The 20,548-nt window shown below is 37.3% G+C and overlaps 1 protein-coding gene and 1 long non-coding RNA gene across 7 annotated transcripts in view; one reads left to right on the forward strand and one right to left on the reverse strand.

Annotated features, from left to right (window-relative positions):
- Positions 1 to 20,548, reverse strand: part of PCGF6 (polycomb group ring finger 6) — a 66,363-nt gene that overhangs the window by 43,363 nt on the left and 2,452 nt on the right. For all 4 annotated transcript variants that reach the window (XM_077125905.1, XM_077125907.1, XM_077125904.1 and 1 more), the window contains exons 4-7: positions 20,489 to 20,544; positions 20,329 to 20,388; positions 19,267 to 19,375; positions 15,277 to 15,304 (exon numbers count right to left, since the gene is read on the reverse strand). In XM_077125905.1, the coding sequence (XP_076982020.1) occupies positions 15,277 to 15,304; positions 19,267 to 19,375; positions 20,329 to 20,388; positions 20,489 to 20,544 (253 nt within the window). The remainder of the gene's footprint in view (positions 1 to 15,276; positions 15,305 to 19,266; positions 19,376 to 20,328; positions 20,389 to 20,488; positions 20,545 to 20,548) is intronic.
- On the forward strand, positions 3,164 to 9,409 carry LOC143654234 (uncharacterized). 3 transcript variants are annotated; one of them, XR_013161713.1, is made up of 4 exons: positions 3,164 to 3,187; positions 3,682 to 3,823; positions 7,730 to 8,110; positions 9,058 to 9,409. It is a non-coding gene; the product is annotated as an uncharacterized LOC143654234 (long non-coding RNA). The 3 variants fall into 3 exon arrangements; XR_013161712.1 differs by having other exon boundaries at positions 3,170 to 3,344; XR_013161714.1 differs by lacking the exon at positions 3,682 to 3,823 and having other exon boundaries at positions 3,170 to 3,344.

The raw sequence follows: 20,548 nt of genomic DNA on the forward strand, positions 1-20,548 counted from the left end.
AACTGGTTCAAATGGAGTAATAGTGAACCAACTCATTATTTTGAATCTGGTAAATAAAGGGAAAGAATCAACATTTATTCTGTTTTTACTACGTAAACTGTACCACTGGGTAATCAAATAAATGGAGGGAATCTTCTTTATAGAAGTATTTCAACTAATAAAAGAAGAAGGAATATAGCACCATTTTTCAACCCCCTAGTAAATCAATGGACTGGACACTGAACATTAATAGCTGTTAACATTATAAAGAGAGATCACTAGATAATACCACCAAATAGTTCAAATACTTATGAAGTATTCTTGTTCCCCCCAAATCAACACTCAGATCTAACTACGAGTTTATGTAAAAACAGGGGACAAAGAACATGTTAAATTATACCAGAGACGCAATAGCAAAATACCTTTTGCTATTTGTAAGAAGCTACAGAACAAATGACTCCATTTCTTCAACAATGAAATACAAGAAAAAAGATACGGAGAACTGATGGATTTAAATACCTATAAATCAAATACAACCTGTAAATTTCATATGGATGAGGCAGTATCACCTGGAGTAAGGTACTTTCACAGGACTCCATTTGGATCCTGACTTAAAGAGTTAAAACACACACAGAATTTAAACATGACCAGATACTTGATAAGAAATTGTTAATGTTTTTTTATTCCCTAACCCAACTTTTTAAAAAATGACAAACTTAGAAGGCTGTAAGAACATCAGTACAATGAACACCCAGATACTCTTCACCTAGTTTGTCAGCTGTTAACATATATTGCAATTTACATATCTCTTCCCGTGTGTAAGTATATGGATGTATATATAGTTTTCTTAGACCTATTGAGGGTTGTTTGCAGACATTGTGATCTCTCACCCCTAAACACATGAACAGGTATTTTCTCAGAGTAACAGTATTACCCTACATAACTAGAAAACAATTATCAAACTTATAGAAGTATTCAGGAAATGTAACATTTATATAATTATATAAATAAGTTCATATTTAAAGTTCTCTAATTATCCTAATAATGTTCCTTATAAGTTCTTATTTCAATCCAGGAATTAATGAAGGATCACACATTGCATTTGGTTGTCAAGTCTCTTTACTCTCCTTAAATCTAGAACAGTTCTGCCACCTTATTATCTTTCATGTTACATTTATATGCTTTTTAACTTTAATTGTATAGTATAACATATATACAAAGCAAAGAAATAAAAAAGCAACAGTTTTTAAAGCACTCTTCAAAAAGTGGTTACAGGATAGATCCCAGAGTTTGTTATGGGCTACCATATGATCCTCTCATATTTTTCCTTCTAGCTGTTCCCGAACATAGGAGGCTAGAGGGCTTAAATACGTCTTTTTTTTTTTTTACATGGGCAGGCACCAGGAATCAAACCCAGGTCCTCGGGCATGGGAGGCAAGCATTCTTACCTGTTGAGCCACCGTGGCCCGCCCTTAAATACATTTTTATCATCACAATCGACTTTTTTCCTTTTTTTGTGAACAAAATCTCTTATAATGTCTTTACATTTAAAGTCTATTTTGTCCGATATTAGTATAGCTACTCCTGCTTTTTTTTTTTTTTTTTTGGTTACAACCTGTGTCGAAAATCTTTTCCCATTCTTTCACTTTCATCTATTTGTATCCTTGTGTCTAAGATGATTCTCTTGCAAGCAGCATATACCTGGATTATGTTTCTTATTCCATTCTATCAATCTGTATCTTTTAATTGGTAAGTTTAGTCCATTAACATTCAAAGTTATTACTGAAAAGGCGTTTCTTGATTCCACCATCTTATCTTTTTTATTTTATTTGTCGGAGCTATATATTCTTTTCCCTCTTTCTCTTTGTATTCTTTAAATTACCCTTAACAGTACTCTTCAATTCTGTGTCCTCCTCCAGACCTCCCTCTCCTGTCTTTTTTTTTCAGCTGGCAGAACTCCTTTTAATATTTCTTGTAGGGTCGGTCTCTTGTTGACAAAATTCTTTCAGGACTTCTTTGTGAAAACTTGAATCTCTCCCACAATTTTAAATGACAATTTGGTCAAGTACAGAATTCTTGACTAGAAGTCTTTGTCTTTCAGGATCTTGAATATATCACACCACTGCCTCCTCGCCTCCAGGGTTCTAGTTGAGTAGTGTGAGTTCAGTCTTATTTGATTTCCCTTGTATGTAGTAGATTGTTTTTCTCTTGCGGCTTTCAGGATTTTCTGCTTCTCTTCAACATTTGACAGACTGATTAGTATGTGCCTTGGGGAAGGCCTGTTTGGATTTATTCTATTTGGAGTTCTTTGACTTGTATATTTATGTCCTTTTTGAGGGTTGGGAAGTTTCCCCCATTATACCCTCAACTACTCTTCCTAGCCCTTTACTCTTCTCTTCTCCTTCTGGGACACCAATGATTCTTAATATTTGTGCACTTTGTTTTGTCTATTTCCCTGAGTTCCCATTGAATTTTTTCCATCTTTTTTGCCATTTGCTGCTTTGAGTCTTCAAAATCAATTATCCTGTTCTCTATATTATTCTTTCTCCTGTCTCTTCAAATCTGGTGTTGTGGACCTCTAGTATGTTTTTTATTTGGTCAAGAGTCTTTAAGCTCTGTGATATCCGCTACTTTTCTATTTATTTTTTCAAATTCCTCTTTGTGCTCTTCTACTGTCTTCTTGATCTCCTTTATGTCATTTGCTACTCCACTTCTTTTATTAAGCAGAGTTAGAACATCTTTGATCAGTTGTGCCAACCTCTGTGTCTCCTCAGGTGTTTTAATTTTGTCATTAGGCAGGACCATATCTGTTTGCATTGTCATATGCTTAGTGATCTTCTGCTGTCTTCATTGCATGTAAATATTTTGAGTGACTGACTTTGGGAGTTGATCTCTTTCAGTAGTCTAAGGCCTTGTGTTTGCAGGATGGGAGTACAGCAGGGAGCAGGGCACGGGGTGGACTCTCAGTACGGTGATTTGTTTCAGGGCAGGTATAAGCACAGGTCGGGGATGTTACACTGGTGCTGGTGAATGAGGGCGGCCAGCGGCCAGGGAGGATGTAGCTGTGTAGGTGCACTGGTCTAGGGGATGTAACCATGGCGCACACTGGCCTAAGACAAGGGGCCCTTTGTGCGCTTGCATAAAGCTGTGGCAGCAGGTCAGCATTATGCCTTCAGGGATTGGGGGCAGATGTAACCTGGCTGTGGAGGTTGGCACTTTCTCAGAGCTGGGAAGTGAGGTTGAGGGCTGTGAGCATACGCAGTTCTAGGATTGCTGTAACATGCAGTTTCCACGTTACAGAGCTAAATGACGTGATTGGGGGCCCATGCACATGTGTGCTCCTGCGATGCACTGAGCTCAGGGAGGTAGAGCGAGGACATACAACACTATGGGTGGGGGCGGGGGTAGCCTAGGTATGGAGGTTAGCGCTTGCAACCTTTATGCACTGGTAACAGTCTGCAGGGAACAGGGAGGGGGAGATAGCACTTGGGAGGGTTATAGGAGAGGTGGGTTGGGCTGAACTTGAAATGGGGGGTAAGGCAGGTACATGCTTTGGGGGCTGGTGGGGTGGGGAAGCCTGGAGTACAGGGAATGGGAAAGGGTGAGGGGGTTCAGGTGCGTGGGGTACGGGGTGAGTCGCTGGTCACAGGGCTGTGCTAATGACGGTAGCATGCCCAAGAAACAGCCTGGCTTACTTCCTAGTCCTGTGTACTGGTCTGTGCACTCCCGTGGGCTCCGCCGCTCCATGCCTCCATGCCTCCACGCCATGCTCCAGCTTTCTGCCTCTCAGTTCCTCAGCCTCTGCAACCAGGGCTGTCACATGTGGTACAGAAGGGTCTCCCAGGTCAGCTGCACTCCTGAATTGCCACCTCAGTTGCCCTCCTGTCCCTTCTCTAACTTTTCCATGGTGTAGGGCTAATCTCAAGATGCTCTAGTAGGCCATCTTCCTGGAAGTCGCTATGATTTTGTAACTTACTTTTTTTTTTTTTGGTGCAATGGTATATGGTCATTTAAAAAAGAAAGACTCCTTATCTCATAAGAATATCAAAATATTTACAGATGAAGTAGCATAATGCTGGGATTTGTTTCAAATAATACTTGGAGGGTACATGAATGGACATAAAGAAGAAATAAAATTGGCCATTGTTAATAATGGTAAAATGGGTAATAGATACAAGGATGTTTCACTGTCTACTTTTGAATATATTAAAATTTTTTAACAAAAAATTAAGTTATGATAACTAAGAAAATTATTTTAGACTATATTAATGCTTTGTGAAACAATTTCAAATCAAATATAGGCAAATAGGCCCATGGCATTCATGCCATAGCTCTATGTAGTAAAAAATTTAACAACTAGACATTATCCCAGTCAGACAAGTTTAATTTGAACTCACAAAGCATAAAAATAGCTTTATTTAGTAGAAAATACTGAGCTATATCATAATATGAGAATCCCATTATAAATACAGAAGTAAAAAACAAAAACAATTAGCTTACAGATCTGAGAACTAAAAAAATAATAAAATTAATACTGTTTTAACAATGTAAAAAGTCATAAAATGTAGTGTTAATAGGATCATTTTTTATATTGATCCCCCTTTACTGACATAAAGCCTACAAATTAACATCTGTATCATCAGTTAAAACTCATTATATGAGAATAGAATAATGAAATTTGATGTACCTATAACCCAACTTATTAACTCAAGGCTAATCTTGTTTTAGTTCTACCACAGTCGTTTCCTACTCCAACTACTTTCTGCCCTCATCCCCTTATAATTTTGAAACAAATCCCAGACATATAACTCCAGCTGTAAATACTTCAATATGAATCTCTACAAGCTAAGAAATTTCTTTTTAATAGGTATAGGCCTCTCGCCGTCCATCTTTCTTTACTCACAAGAGTACCTGCATGTTTCCTTATACATGTATCTAATACATTTTCTGCTGTGCCCTTGAATTCTTTCTTGTGGCATGGCTAAGAACTTAGGAAGCCGAAATCCTGTTAAGTTTGGCAAGACAGCCAGGAGTGGACTTCTCTCAACCATCTGGACAGGTGAGAACCAGGAAGCTTGGCTACATGCTTTTGTTTTTTCTTCTCGCTTGTCTCTGTCTCTCTTTCTCCCTCTCTTGGATCTAGGGGCTGTAGTGTGGCTCCTCTAGAACACACACCTCAGTTCACTCAGGTGTGGCTCCCTCCTTGGAGGTGGAGGAGCCCCGTCTCAATATCATATAGATCCAAGGAGGCTCAGGGTAGTTAGTGGGTGATACTGCCCTTTAGAGGCAGTAATTTATTGACCTAATTGGGGGCTTCTCCCCATGTCAAGCAGGAGTTCAGTGAGAGCCAAATCAAGTCCCTGTCTCTCTCCCTCTCTCCTCAGCAATCTGAGACTTCCCCACACTCTCTTTATCTCCCCTCTGAAGACCCAGAACCTTCCTGCTGAATCTGTTCCTCTTTTCATTTCTTCAACAGAAGATCTCTCCCCTCTTCCCTGAGAATCTTTTTCTACTCTGTCTGGCTTTCAATGCCTTCTAAGACATTCCTTATGTTGTAACACAGGGTTCTGAGTCAAAGATTCTTATACCAAACAAGGTGTTCTAGTTTGCTAGCTGCTGGAATGCAACACACCGGAGATGGATTGGCTTTTAATAAAAGGGGATTTATTTCATTAGCTCTTCAGAGGAAAGGCAGCTAACCTTCAACTGAGGTTCTTTCTTAGGTGGGAAGGCACAAAGTGATCTCTGTTGGCCTTCTTTCTGGGCCTCTGGGTTCCAACATCTTTCCCTGGGCGATTCCTTTCCACATCTCCAAAGGCCTGGGCTGAGCTGCCAGTGCCGAGATGAGGTATGCTGAGCTGCTTGGGCTGTGCTATGTTGAGCTCTCTCATTTAAGCACCAGCCAACAGAACAAAACATTATTCATTGCAGTAGGCACGTCTCCTAACCAACTGCAGATGTAATCAGCAACAGATGAGGTTCACATGCCATTGGCTCATGTCCACAGCAATAGAACTAGACATCTTCACCTGGCCAGGCTGATACCTGAGTCTAACTACCATGCATTCACCCCGTCAACTTGGCAACTACACACATCACCTTAAACAATACTAAAGTGCAAAAAAATTCTCTTCTGACTGTGGATCTATGAATCTCAAAACAAGTTATATAGTGCCAATATGCAAAGGAGGACATTCACAGGATACAGGTTTTCATTTCCATAGAGAGAAACTGAAAGGAAAACCGGCAGGGCAAACACCATTGGATTTCAAAGTCGGAAAGTCCTTCAGCTTTAGAAACTGGCAGTCCCACCCTTCCCAACGGCCTATGCAGTGGCCTGCCTATTTCTGAATCAACCCAGGGGGACACTAAGGAGACCACCTTTTTCTCGGCTCCACCCTCTCCAGGCATCGGGGCCACACCTGGGCTCTTTGCCATCTCTGGGGCACAAGCTCAACCCCTCCAAGTGGTGGCAGCCAGGTTCTCCCCAGTCCCCAAGGAGCATGCTATACCTTTTCTAAGACCTGAGGCAGCACAACTCTTCCACTGCAACAAGGTGATAGACTCATCCTCTCCATGTATATAGGTGGGTCCACTCTCCTGGTCGAGGTTTCTTGGCATAAGACCCGAGCTTCCATGGTGCTCACTCTGCAAAGTCTGATTTGTCCCTTTTGTGTCCCCCTTTGTCAAGACTGGCAGTGGTTCCATTTACACCACAGTCTCTTCAAACACTCCAGGCCTTCTCCATCATTCTCTTCATAGTTCCTCCAAAAGCTTCCTCTTATCCATCCAAAAAACTGGTCCAACATACCTGGCATTTTCAAACTGCAGCAGCATCCCACTCCTCTGGTACCAAAATCTGTTCTAATTTGCTAGCTGCCAGAATGCAACACACCAGAGATGGATTAGCTTTTAATAAAAAGGGATTTATTTCATTAGTTCTTCAGAAGAAAGGCAGCTAACTTTCAACTGAGGTTCTTTCTTAGGTGGGAAGGCACAGGGTGATCTGCTGCTGGCCTTCTCTCCAGGCCTCTGGATTCCAACATCTTTCCCCGGGGTGATTCCTTTCCGCATCTCCAAAGGCCTGGGCTGAGCTGCTTGGGCTGTGCTACATTGAGCTCTCTTATTTAAGCACCAGCCAGTCAAACATCATTTATTGCAGCAGGCACACCTCCTAATCGACCACAGATGTAATGAGCAATCGATGAGGTTCACAGGTATATCCTACAGTTAAATCTCTTTTGCGACAAGGAGGGAAAGTGGGAAGAGATTCCTTAAGTAGAGCTTTTTATGACCTTATATCAGGACAAATCCATGATTTTGTTATGCCCAGGAGGACTTTCAGGGGCTTTTCATGACTCTTTCTTGTGGGAGGAGGCAAATATTTTAGATAACCCCCTCTTAACTTGACCTCCTCACTGTAACCCTGTCCCAAAACCCCCAAAACCTTAGAACCCCTAGTGCCAAGGCTGTGATCCCCTCAACACCCTCTTCACCTCCACCTTACTCTAGCCAGCAAACCATACTTGCAATGCGGCTCTATACCATCTCCCCGGGAAACGAAGAAGAATGGTATGTTTCCCATTACGGAAGTAGTGAATGGAAATGTGGAAACTATCCATATTCATATTAAAGCCTATTTTATTGCTCAGTCAACTCCCAATATAAGGAGGAAACTCCAAAAACTGACCTCTGGGCCACAAACCCCTACAAATGATCTCACGAACACTACTTTTTCTGTTTTTAATAGCCGGGACAAAGCTGCAGAAGAGGAAATGGTAAAGAGAGACAGGAACAAAACTTAGCTCATAGTACTTGCCATGAACGGCAAACAGCCACCTTGGAGCCACTTGGGGCAGAAGCCAACCAGATCCTGCCCCAAGTGTGGAAAGATGGGGCACCAGAAGTTTCAGTGTTCTAAGGGACACCAAGAGCCTCCAGGGCCTTGCCCTAGGTGTGGGAAAGTTGGGTCCAGGAGTGCAACAAGTTCCAGTGGGGGAGTCAAGGCCCTCCCAAAGGCCTCAGTGACCACTCCCAAGCAAGACTGAGGAGGCCCGGGGCTGCTAGCGGTCCCTGGACATTACTGAAGAACATTGATTTTAACAAGCCCAGGTGACCTTCAACATGGCAGGTAAGACAATTAATTTTTAATACTGGAACCACTTATTCTGTTTTGACCTGTCACTTTCCCATCATCCCCATGAATCTGTCCCTTGCTAGGGATAGATAAAGAGCCTAAGCCAAGACCTTCCCTCAGTCCCTCCTTTGCCAAACTAGCAGCATACTTTTAAATAATCAGTTCTTGGTAGTACCAGCATGTCCCACCCCCTTCTAGAAAGATCTTCACTCCTTGGTGGGGGTGGGGGGGCTACTTTAGAACAAGTAAACCCAACTACTGTTTACCCCTTGTTTGCCCTGAGGCACCTACTGAGTCAAGGTCTCTCAGCATCCAAAATGAAATCCTTAAGGAAATAAACCCATCTATATAAAATAAAGGCATCCCAAGGCTAGCCCACAAATAACTCCTAATTGCATTCAAGTTTTCAGTCCTAAATCTTTAAAATGCATATTTGTATCTCTCTTCACCCTAACTCTCAATACCTATTTGCATTTAAATAGCAAAGACTTAATAATAAAATTCCCACTCTCAGATAGTGCTACTCGAAGGTTTCAAAATAATCCCTATATCTTTAAAAAATACCTTAGCAGCAATTACTAGCTTTCGACTGCCTCAGAGTACAGTCTTGTAATATGTTAACCATATAAACTTATTCCAATATCATTATTAATTGAATGTATATGGGAAGTTGCAGAAAGTTTAAGAAAGTGAATTTTATAGCCATTACTGATCACAAGCTCTAAGTAGACATGAAAAGATTAAAAAGCAAATTTTAGGAGCACGCTGCCGTCCTCGTAGTTGTGAGTCGGGCCGTTCTGGATGGTTGTAGGGGCGGGGGTTTAAAGGAAAAGGCCAAAGACGCTGAGATGAGGCAATGGAAGAACAGAGAGGTTAAGAGATTTGACCCAGAGTCCCACAGCAGATGGCTCTGAGAGATTTCTCTGTGAATCTGTTTTCAGCTATCAAGTAACATCTACACTAAAACAAGTGAAACATGATCAGCAAGTTGCTCGGATGGAAAAACTAGCTGGTTTGGTAGAAGAGCTGGAGGAGGATGAGTGGTGATTTAAACCCATCGAGCAGCTGCTGGGGTTCACACCCTCTTCGGGATGATGTTGCCTTGGATCACCACCTCTAGAGCCCAGCAAGTGAGCGCCAGTGAGGGACTCTTCTGACAGCCTCCATAGCCATCCCGAGAGTCACAGCTACATGGCTGAATTGTTTATTCACTTCCATATTTGGCTTCTCTGTATCTGTCCACAAGCAACAAATACTTAAATATGTGCTCTTGCAGGGAAAATTTTGTTTGTTTTTTTTTTGAAACTATTGGGAACCAGATTAAGACAATCAGTAACAGAGAACCAGAAGTTTGGGGTTTAAGTGATATTTATAAAACTATACAAGCCAGTTGGGACACATGCCAGAATTGACCAACTGAATGGCTTCTATCCTGTCATTCAGTGCTTGGAAATCCTTACCAGTCAAGTCCAAGGTATTTTTAAAGCTACAAGGTCTACAGTTATAAAATACATTTCTGATCTAAAACTAGATGAATGTGATTTCAACTGAGGATCTGTCCAAATGAGGAATTTTTAATATTCATTTTTGTCTATTTTCAAAAGTCTAGTTCTACAGATTCTGACTTTTTCTAACCTCTGCTAGACATGTTAAGTGCTGGCACAATTAATTGCTTTTTGAAGGTTGAAGTACTGTAAAAATAAAGCTGCAAGTAAAACCCTTTTAATCACAGAAATCCTGAGTTCATGTCATCAGTGGACTCAAGCAGTTCTGTAGCAAATAAATCCTTTGAAAGAGCAAAAAAAAAAAAAAAGAAAAAAAAAAGAAAATTTTATAGTCATTGCTAACTGCAAGTTATATAAATAATTCTATAGAACAAATTCTGTCACAGTCAATGCTATTCTCAGTTAAACAGCTCTTAATGAAAAGGCATAAAAGTCCTTAACCATCTGAGTATTCTATCTAGAAAACAGGTTTTATTTCATATAAGAATAATATCTCTATTAATATTTATATTAACCTTATCACCCTTTAGTTCAGAAAACAAGTCTTCTCACTCTTAAATGAAAACTTACAAAGAATTTATTCTCTCACCTTGTAAAAGTGAGGTGCTAAGATAATTTAACATACTAAATAATATAATTTCTATCCTTCTGTTAAATTACATTTGTGTAAGTAAAATGCTATTCATATTTTTAAAAACTGTATAAAATTCCTAAAGACTGAATGTTCTCACTGTCCACATTACATGTTACATCGTAATACTTAACGGTATAATAACCAAATTTACTTGTCAGTTACACTATTTTACTCTAAGGCATTGATAAAAGTACACGTAGTCAAATATAAGTCAATACATCTTCAACAAAAAAGGACTTTAAAGATAAGCAATGCAAGTATAAAAATTATATTGTTAATTAGCATAGCCCTGATAAATGTATAGAAGTAAAACAAGATGAAACTTTCTCTACAGTTCAGTTAATAACTCCATCAAATGTCTTTCTGAAAGTAAATTCATTTAAAATGCTTATAAAAATTAAAGTTTAAAGTATAAGCTCTGACAGCAATCACATTTACTCCTAAGCTTTAACTGTTATTTCTAGATTCTAAAATGTTTTGCTTTTTGTACAACCTACTAATTCCCTAAAACTTAAGGAATCTGTCTAATACCCAAGACTCAGAATTAAAGTTCTCCAGCTCTAAAAAATAGCTTTATTCCATACAGCAACATGTGATGCTGATCTAGTTAGGACTAAAATAAATACAATATTGTCTGTATTCTAAAACTTCAACTTTGGTATAAGACAAAAAAAAAAATCCCATAAAACTATTAAACTTTCCCAACTAGGAAATTCTTTCTATTCTCTTAAGCAATGAGGATTTCCAATTTAATAATCCAAAGCCCTGCCCCCAGGAACTTTACCTCAGAAAGCAAAACTAATTGCCCTCATGAGCTCTAAAACTAATACAAAGAAAGAAAAAGAAAAAGCTATGCCTTCATAGTTCTACATGCTCATGCAGCAGTGTAAAAAAAAAAAAAGGCAAAGCTTTCTCTCAATTAAACACCACCAAAAAATACCCAATCTCTTAAGTGTTGTGCTTTTACCAACAAAAGATAGTAGTAATTCATTGCTCTGACCAACAAAAAAATACCAACATCTCTTGAGGATATAACTAGGCCATTAAGGCACCCAAAGCCACAGCCTGATCAATCAAGCCCCTTGAAAACCTCATTCCTGCACCCCTTAACTTGTCACACGCTCCCTCTTAATTCCCAGTTAGGCAGAAATGAACCACTAGCTAAAATTCACTCTTAAATCTAAAAAAAAAAAGGTCATTTCCTTCCCTCTTCCCCAGTTTCACTTGACTAATGCCTCTCCTTGTCTGGCTCACTTCTGTCCTCTTGCTGTTTACTGATCAGCTCTTGCATTTTTAAACTTCTCACCAGATTTATTTCTTCCAGACTAGAAGCCCTTCACTCCAAACTAATGCCAAACTAATACTGATACAAAGATTTTCAGCCATTCCAACTGCTTCTGAGGACTCCTCCCCTCTCAACTTAAGAGACAGCCAGAAAGTTCTACACTTCATCAGACAGGGTTTACCCCTCCCCCAACAAGCCAGAAGCAGTTCAGAAGACAGACCTTCATCCCTCAGCACCCCTTAAGATTAATGGGTGAGAACTCTCTGGGAGGGCATTTGAGGCAGGCTGGAACAAGGAGAAAGAGGAGAGAGGGGGAAAAAAAAGGAAGTCCTTGAACAAGGATGGTTAATCAAAGTCAGCAAGTTAATCAAAGTCAGCAGGGCCTGTGTCCAGCATAGTCACCATGCCTGGGGCTACTCACTTACAGGAAACACCCAAGGGCAGCTGACCCAACAGAAGCCAATCAAACCTCACCTGAGTGAGCTATCTATGGAGAAGGGTGAAACCATCTGACCCACCCAAATGCATTATCCACCACCAGGCACCACCCTGGAGAGAAGGAAGGGTGAGAGAAGGACTTTGAACAAGGAAAGGGGAGGTAAAGTAACTGAAGCAAAGCAATAAAAACAGATGGTTCCAATGCTGGGGGCCTCTTGCCCTCCATCTTTCTTTACTTGCAAGAGTGCTTGCACCTCTTCTTACATGTGTATCTACACATTTTCTGCCTTACTCTTAAAAAATAAAAAAAATAAAAAATCGGTATATAATAATTCTTTTAAAAATTAACAATTCCTTGTTACCAAAAAATATCTAATACATTGCTACCTATCATAACTTGTAAAACCCCAACCAGGACCATTCCAGTCAATCCTTCCCCAAGGGTTCCATGAACTAGAGTAACTTTCCAGAAACCTACAACCTCTAGATGGGTCCCTGGACCAGATAAGTCCAGAAATCTAGAGGGTCCAGCCTCTCCTGAACATCAGATAGTTCCATCTCCCTACCCCATATTACTGACAGCCCTGTCCAACATGAAAAAGTTAGAATGGCCATAAGGAGATGGTGGAGTTATACAGTGAAGAAAGGATTTAACAAATGAATGTGACTGCTGAATCATTAAACTGATATCTCTTTTAGTCTCCAGTATCTTGGAGCAGCTAGAAATGAAAACCTAAAATTGTGGAAATGTAACCCATGCCAAACTCTGAAATATGTTCTACAACTAATTGTGGTGCCATGCTTTGAAATTTATTGCTTTTTTGTATATGCTATTTTTCACAAAAAAGTAAAAAAGAAAAAGTTGATTGTGATGATAAAATATTTATTCCTTCTATATTCTGGAGCAGCTCGAAGGAAAAACTTGAGAGGTTCCAATGAGAAACTCTGGGATCTGTCCTATAACGACTTGTTGAAGAGTGCTTTGAAAACTACTGCTTTTTTCTTTCTTTGCTTTGTATATATGCTATAGCATACAATAAAAAAGTTAAGAAAAAATATCTAATAAATGTTTAAATTTTACCAATTGTCCCAATTTTTTACCTAGGAAATGATTCTTATTGTTTTTAGGGTTGTCATTACAAAGAGAATAAAAATTTAAAAGATTTCAGAGGAAAAATATAATGAGCGCTGAACTCAAATAAAAATTCTAATTATACATTTATAATTTTACCAGATGCATTTTTGAATTCCTAAAATGTATGCGCCAAATAAAAAATTTTATATAATGGAGAATCATTGCCTAGTGGGTAGAGTTTCTGTTTTGGGTGATGAAAAAGTCCTAGTAATGGAAGGTGGTGATGACAGCATTACATTGCAAAAATAATTAGTGCCACTGAATTGTACACTTAAAAAATAGTTAAAATGGCAGGTTTTATGTTATGCACACAGAAACACACAACTACAATTTTAAAAATTACAAACAACCCTTCTGTACAAAGTTCCTATAGGATCTTGGATGAGTTTTTTTTTTTTTTTTAACCTCTTAACAGTTTTATTGAGATATAATTTATATACCATTAAATTCACCCTTTTAAATTGTTCAACTTAGTGGTTTTTAATATTCAGAGTTACACAACTATCACCACTAGGCAACCAATAACTTTCTTCTGTTTCTATGGATTTCCCTGCTCTGAATATTTCATATAAACAGAATCAAACGACACATGTCCATTTGTATCTGGTTTCTCTCACTTAGCATAATGTTTTCAAGGTTCATCCATGTTGGAGTATGTACTACATTCCTTTTTTTATAGCTGAATAATACTCCACTATATGGATATACCACATTTTATTTATAGGCTATTAGCTCATAAACTTTTTAGTTTATTTTTAAATTCAAATCCAAATATGGTCCACACATTGCAATTACTTGATATGTCCCTTGATTCTCTTTTATCTGTAGGTTCCATTTATGGCTTTCCCCTTCACCTCTTTCTCTTATAATTTATTTGCTGAAGAAGGAACAACTTGCTCTGTAGTTTTCCAATATCTAGATTGGGCTGATTATATTCCTACGGTGTCGTTTAACATATTTCTTTATTCCCTGTATTTCCTGTAAATTAAGAGAGACATCTAGAGGTTTGATCAGCCTCAGGTTGGTTTGTTTGGGCAAAAACACTTCATAGGTGGTACTGACATCATATTTTGGACTTATAAGGATTGGTGCTATATAAATATGCTAGGTGTATATATGCTTTTGTGGAAATTGTAGGCTAGTATTTAAGTTTAATTTCTAGTTCTGTCTTAATGCAGTTTTGAAACTGTCAGATTTTGTGGCTACTATAGATCATTTGACAGACGTCTTCAGGGAACACTATGAGCAAATGACACAGTACTTCTTTCATACAGAAATTTATCTGCCACTTTCCTAAAAGAACTTCCTAAAATATCAAACATTTAGAAGAGGTTCAACATGACCAAAAGCCATAAGGACTTGACACTGCATTTCCTCTATCACACTGATCTCTGGGGCAATATTTATAATACATTTCATCCAAAGAAGTACCTATCTTAAATTTACGACTCTAAACTAGTATATTCACACAACAAAACAGTACACCCAACCAGATACAATTTATCCAACTTTTAGTAAAGACTTTGACAAAGCTATTGAAAATCTAAACAGATAAAAGTCACCTATTTACAATGCCAAGTAACTATTAGGCCTGATTTATCTATTAAAATAAATGATGCCTTTTCCTGACTTACAAATACTACAATTTCAACACTGCATACAATGGAACCTATGACTTTGGAGCCTTACAGAAAACTGTGAACTTAAGTATGTTACAAAAGAGTTCATTCTTACCTTTAAAATCAGTAAATGATTTAAGTAATAAATTAGGGCAGGTTAGCATGAGGCAAAAATGTTACATGCAAATAGAATGTTAAGCTCATATTAACTCTAAAGGCAACTATGCAAAAAATGTTCTGAAACATTTTTTTCACCAAATTAACATAGCATTTGGTTTTAGAGTTTTAGAAATTACATCTTTCTTTTTCCTTATGCTACTGTTTTGAACTAACAACAAATCTTTCCTTAATAACTCTTTTCCTACTAAGACTATTATGAGGACATTATTGAATGTACTTCATATTTCAATAACTTTTATGTACAAAATATTCTTTATTGTAATTAAAAGTAATCTCCTTACGGTTGCTAATTTGACCTTAAAATTTGCGTGCTACAGTGTCCTCCTATGAAATGAATGATATATGAAAAATAAAAATAAAATACCTTAAAATGTCCCGTGCCTTCATTAGCACTGAAAAATGAGAGTAAAATTAATCAATATATATAAATATTTGAAACTGTGTTTAACCATATAACAACAGAAAAATGACACAAATATAAATATTTGAGGTACATTTATTTAAAAATTTCAAAACACTGTCATCTAACCCTTTATAAAACAAATTTAGTTAGTTGCCTGTCATTTCTGCCACCTAGTGGTAAGACAAAGGGAGTATTTTACATTATTTATAGTATTTAACTTCTGGGATGAAATGAATATTCTTAATAGATTCTACCCACATTCAGTATTCTAACATTTTCCAGCTAAAAGTCCAATTTCTTTTTTTTTTATCATAATTAATTTCCTCCTCTATAGTAACCTCCACAAAATAAGATTTCTTCCAAGAAGGCTATTTTCAATTGCAGCAAAATCTCATGGTCATAATTTTACTCAGTTTACCTTTCACCTAGAAGCCCAAAGAGATTTCTTGACCACATCAATTACTTCTTTGCATAAGGAGAACAAGAGGCACTAATTTTTATTTAGTATGTACTAGGTACCAGGCATTATACTGTATTATGCTTTTTGTTTAGTCCTCACTAAAGTCTTGCAAATTAGGTATTAGTATCCCCATTCTACTGAGGAAAATTAAGCTCAGAAAGGTTTAACATGTTGCATAAAGTCACAGAGCAAGTAAGTGATAAAGCCAGGATTCAAACTCAGGTGTGCCTAGCATCAAACCCTATGTTCTTTCTTTCCTAATACGTTGTGAATGGGTTTTGAGCCCAAGATCACAATTGCATCATCTCCAGAATATTCTTTATAATGTTAATATTTTAGAACATCTCTTTCCTACCTATCATCTTGCATTAAATACAATATCAACTGAAGATTATAATATAATTTTAGAATTATATGATACAGCAACCTATTCAATGTAAGAACTTTATAGCATTTATGACATGGGCATCTGGCTTCTACTTGACTACCTAAAGAAATACAGCAGAACTTACAAGTTAGCCTGTTCAATTTGTGAGAAACTTTGTTAAATATTACTTGCTTACATTGAATCAAATGTTTCTCCCTGTAACATATCTACTGGTCCTAGTTTAGCCTTTTGGTACTCTTGTGAAATCCAATCTTTCTTTGATGGGATAATTCTCTGAAGATCTGAAGTTAACTTAACCCTTTTCCATATCTTTAGTTTCTTCCACTACCATATATGACAAGGTTTTCAGACCTTTTGCTATTCTGGTCGCATCTCAGTTTACCAACATCTGCCTTAAAATGTGTCCAAAGGTGGACACAATACTCCAGTTGGACTAATGCAGTATACAGCATACTTATCTGGTTTACTAAACACCACTGAGTTCAAGATTGCATTAATTTTTTGATAGTCATACCACACATCTCATCTCTAGCTTTTTTTTGGAGGGGGGGTGTGCATAGGCCAAGAATTGAACCTGGGTCTCCTGCATGGCAGGCGAGAATTCTACCACTGAACGACCCATGCACCCTATCAATTTTTTTTAGTGTGCAGATGTTGTAGATATTACAGTATCTTGGACAATTTTAACCTTTATTTTTTAATCATCCTGCAATATTTCAATATTCATATATGACTAACAGTTTAGACATTAAGAAAACCACATGTTGATTGTTACAACTCTGTGAGTTGCTATTATAAACCCCACTTTAAAAATATGCAAATAGATGAAAAGGGTTAAGTTAACTTCAGATCTTCAGAGAATTATCCCATCAAAGAAAGACTGGATTTCACAAGAGTACCAAAAGGCTAAACTAGGACCAGTAGATATGTTACAGGGAGAAACATTTGATTCAATGTAAGCAAGTAATATTTAACAAAGTTTCTCACAAATTGAACAGGCTAACTTGTAAGTTCTGCTGACATCTCAAGAATTACATGTCTTGAGTTAAACTCCTCAAAGCCTATGATCTTCCTATATACTATACTACCTGTATGAAGTTATTTCTTTTTATAAGCTACTTTACATAGAAAACTAAAGAACAAAAAGTAAAGAACTCTTAATATCACAAAACATTTATATCAAATTTAGGGAAGAAATTTAATTTCATATTCCTGTGGTTGAAAAATTATTGTCCACAGGCTAAACCTAACACAGTTTTTACTCTGTTCCAATTCAAGCAGAGTCATCAAGTGAACCAAACTTGACCTTGTACTTGTTTTATCAGGCTAAAACTCATCTGCCACTTGGCCTGCTATGAAAGAGCTTTCTACAGGTTACCCACAATAGCCTGACTTTTATGGTAACACTAAAGCTTTTCTATGTAGTGAAAACCTAGGGATTTAACTCAGTGAGCTACTGACTTCAAAAAGATCCCTTGCTGCTGGAATCCTTTTTCTCCCCTAAACCATTTGAAAACAGAAAACTATATTTTGAGGTAGAGAGAATAACCATCATAACCATCAACATATAAGGTTCAATCCTCTCATTTTACAGATAAGGAAACTGAAGTTGTGAGAAGGTAAAAATAAAAATTCTGTAAGGGCAAGAACCATGGCTGGCTTATTTAAACTATATCCTCATCACTTAGCATAGGGCTGATAAACATCTTATGAATAAACAAAAAGTGATCTGTTCAAAGTTACAAAGCTAAAAACAGCAGAACCAGGATTTAAATTCACATCTTATTTCAAGTCTTTCCAGTACAGTGGGGAATGTGTAAAAATGTAACAACTTTGGAAACTGATAATGACTGCCTTGAATACAGTGACAAGTCTCATTCATTAGGAAAGCTTGGTTGATTAATTATTGATTTCTAATGTAGGACAGATAGATGCAATGGTGGCACACTGTCCCATATTTGACATTCCTGCATTACAGTATGCCAATTTCCAATAAAGGTATAAAAAACTGAATCGCCAGTTCCTACTCCACATTTTAAAATCTGTAATTTTTTTTTTTTTTTTTTTTTTTAAAGGAAAGACAGAGAGAAGGAAGGAAGGATAGAAGGAAGGAAGGAAGGAAGAAAGGGAAACATTTTCTTGTTTTATTGTATTCTGTTTCTCCGTATTTGTTACATGGGCTGGGGCCGGGAATCGAACCGAGGTCCTCCGGCATAGCAGGCAAGCACTTTGCCCGCTGAGCCACCGCGGCCCGCCCTAAAATCTGTAATTTGATATGTCAACCCTGTTACCATTATATACTATTTAACAATGTTAAAGTACAACCATATAGCATTTGAAAGAGGCAATTTATTTGAATTAGAAAGATGCCCATATTATTTGGAAAATAATTTGGCAAAATCAAGTAAAGCTGAATATGATAATTCCCTAAGACTCAGCAAACCTACACACTTGGAGAAACTATCACACATATACATAAGGAGATGTACAAAAATATTTATAGCAACACTGTTTATAATAGCAAAAAAAAAAAAACCCCACCTGGAAACAACCTAAATGTTCAACAATACAAGAAAAGAGAATTGTGGCATATCCATCTTAATGGAATGCCACGTAATGGGAAAACGAAATGACGCTATAAATTTCAACGTGAATGAGTCATATACAATGCTGAGTGAAAAAAACAAGTTGCAAAAACACTTTTATAGTACAATGCCATTTAAAGTTTTTAAATGGACAAAACAATTCTACACATTGCTTAGGAACAGATATATATGTGGCAAAAATATAAAGAAATGCATAGGGATAAACATCACTTTTAGAAGAGCAGTTTTTAATCTCCCTGGGATGGGAAATAAACAGGAAGAAGTTTCGAAGGGCTTTGGCTGTATTCGCAATGGTTTGTTTCTTAAACCAGATGGTGGTTAAACAAGTGGTTATTATACTACTGTTTAAACTTTTTCCCATATCTTAAATATCTCATAATTAATTCCTAAAAGGATGCCAGAAAAACATGATTTTACCTGAGTTCAGGATGATTTCATAACTTTTGGGACTTAAAATCTTTTATTTTAAGGTTGAGGTAGATTTTTAGGGTACTCACCCAATAAACTCTAGTAATAAAGACATATCAAGTTCAGGTGGAATACGAAACACTGATTCCAGGACTTTCTTAGATCTTCCTTTGCTTGAAGGTACTGGTTGTGGAACAGCTGTTTGATAATCAAATAAAAAGTTGAGTTAAAATTAAAATTTCATAAAATGAGATCTTAGAAATGTCATAAAATAGATATTAAACTTTGTTGACTATTGAAAAGATAACAAAGCACTCAATCTCCCTTTCTGTAATAACACCAGCTAATCTTGTCATAGTCAATGATATTAGAGGCAAGCCTGGGAACCACTCTGTAATGGCAAACAGACTGTCATTTGACCAGTTTAAGAGAGCCCTGGAGGAGTTTATAATAGTAAGAACAGTTGTAGGTAGTCCTTAACAAGCACAATGTGTCAGGGCTCATTCTCAGCATTTTACATGCATCTTCTCCTTTAATCGTTATTACAATTCTATGACAGAATTGTACTACTCTTATTTTTTGCTTTCCTTTTTTTTTTAAACTGATAAAGAAACTAAGCCTGAGTGGAATCAGGCAATTTGCCGGAGGTCACCCAGGTATTAAGTGGAAGAACCAAGATTTAAACCCAAATCTATCTGACTTTCATACTGTGATATCACTATCATCATAAAACAAATGTATGAGCAGTTACTTTGTGCCAGGCACTGTTTTAAGTGCTTTATATTACTCAATATATCCTTTCAACAATTTTATGAAATAAGAACTACCATTATCACTATTTTAAAGTGATACCAAGGCATTGAGGAAACATTTCCAAGACAATAAGGAAGCAAAATATTGAGGTAATTTGCCAAAGTCACACAGCTAGTAAAGTGGCATAGCTAGGATCAAACTCGGGAATCTAACTCCAAAGTCTGAACTCCTTACTTATAAATAATTAAGGTAGAATATACCAGATCATTATCACCAAAATCTTTCTCTCACTCTTTGATCATACAATAATCAGCTATCACCAAAGGAACCTCACAAGGAGTAAATTTTATTAATATTTTTTACCCTATAAATACATCATGGTATATACCCAAACTTACCAGGTTTAGGGACTTCTAGACCTCTTTCTTTATAGAAATCATGCATTTGCTTTTTTTCCCCTAAAAAAATGATTAAAAAAGACTAAATTACACTTAAAATGTAACCAGCAGAGTCAGCAGGGATTCTGTTATTCACAACTAGGTAATGAAAGAAACTTACTTTCCTCTAGATTGACCACTAATTTGTACACTATGTCTTGTAACTGTCGGTCCAACCTAA

This window comes from Tamandua tetradactyla, chromosome 13, assembly GCF_023851605.1.
Source record: "Tamandua tetradactyla isolate mTamTet1 chromosome 13, mTamTet1.pri, whole genome shotgun sequence".
NCBI lineage: Eukaryota > Metazoa > Chordata > Mammalia > Pilosa > Myrmecophagidae > Tamandua > Tamandua tetradactyla.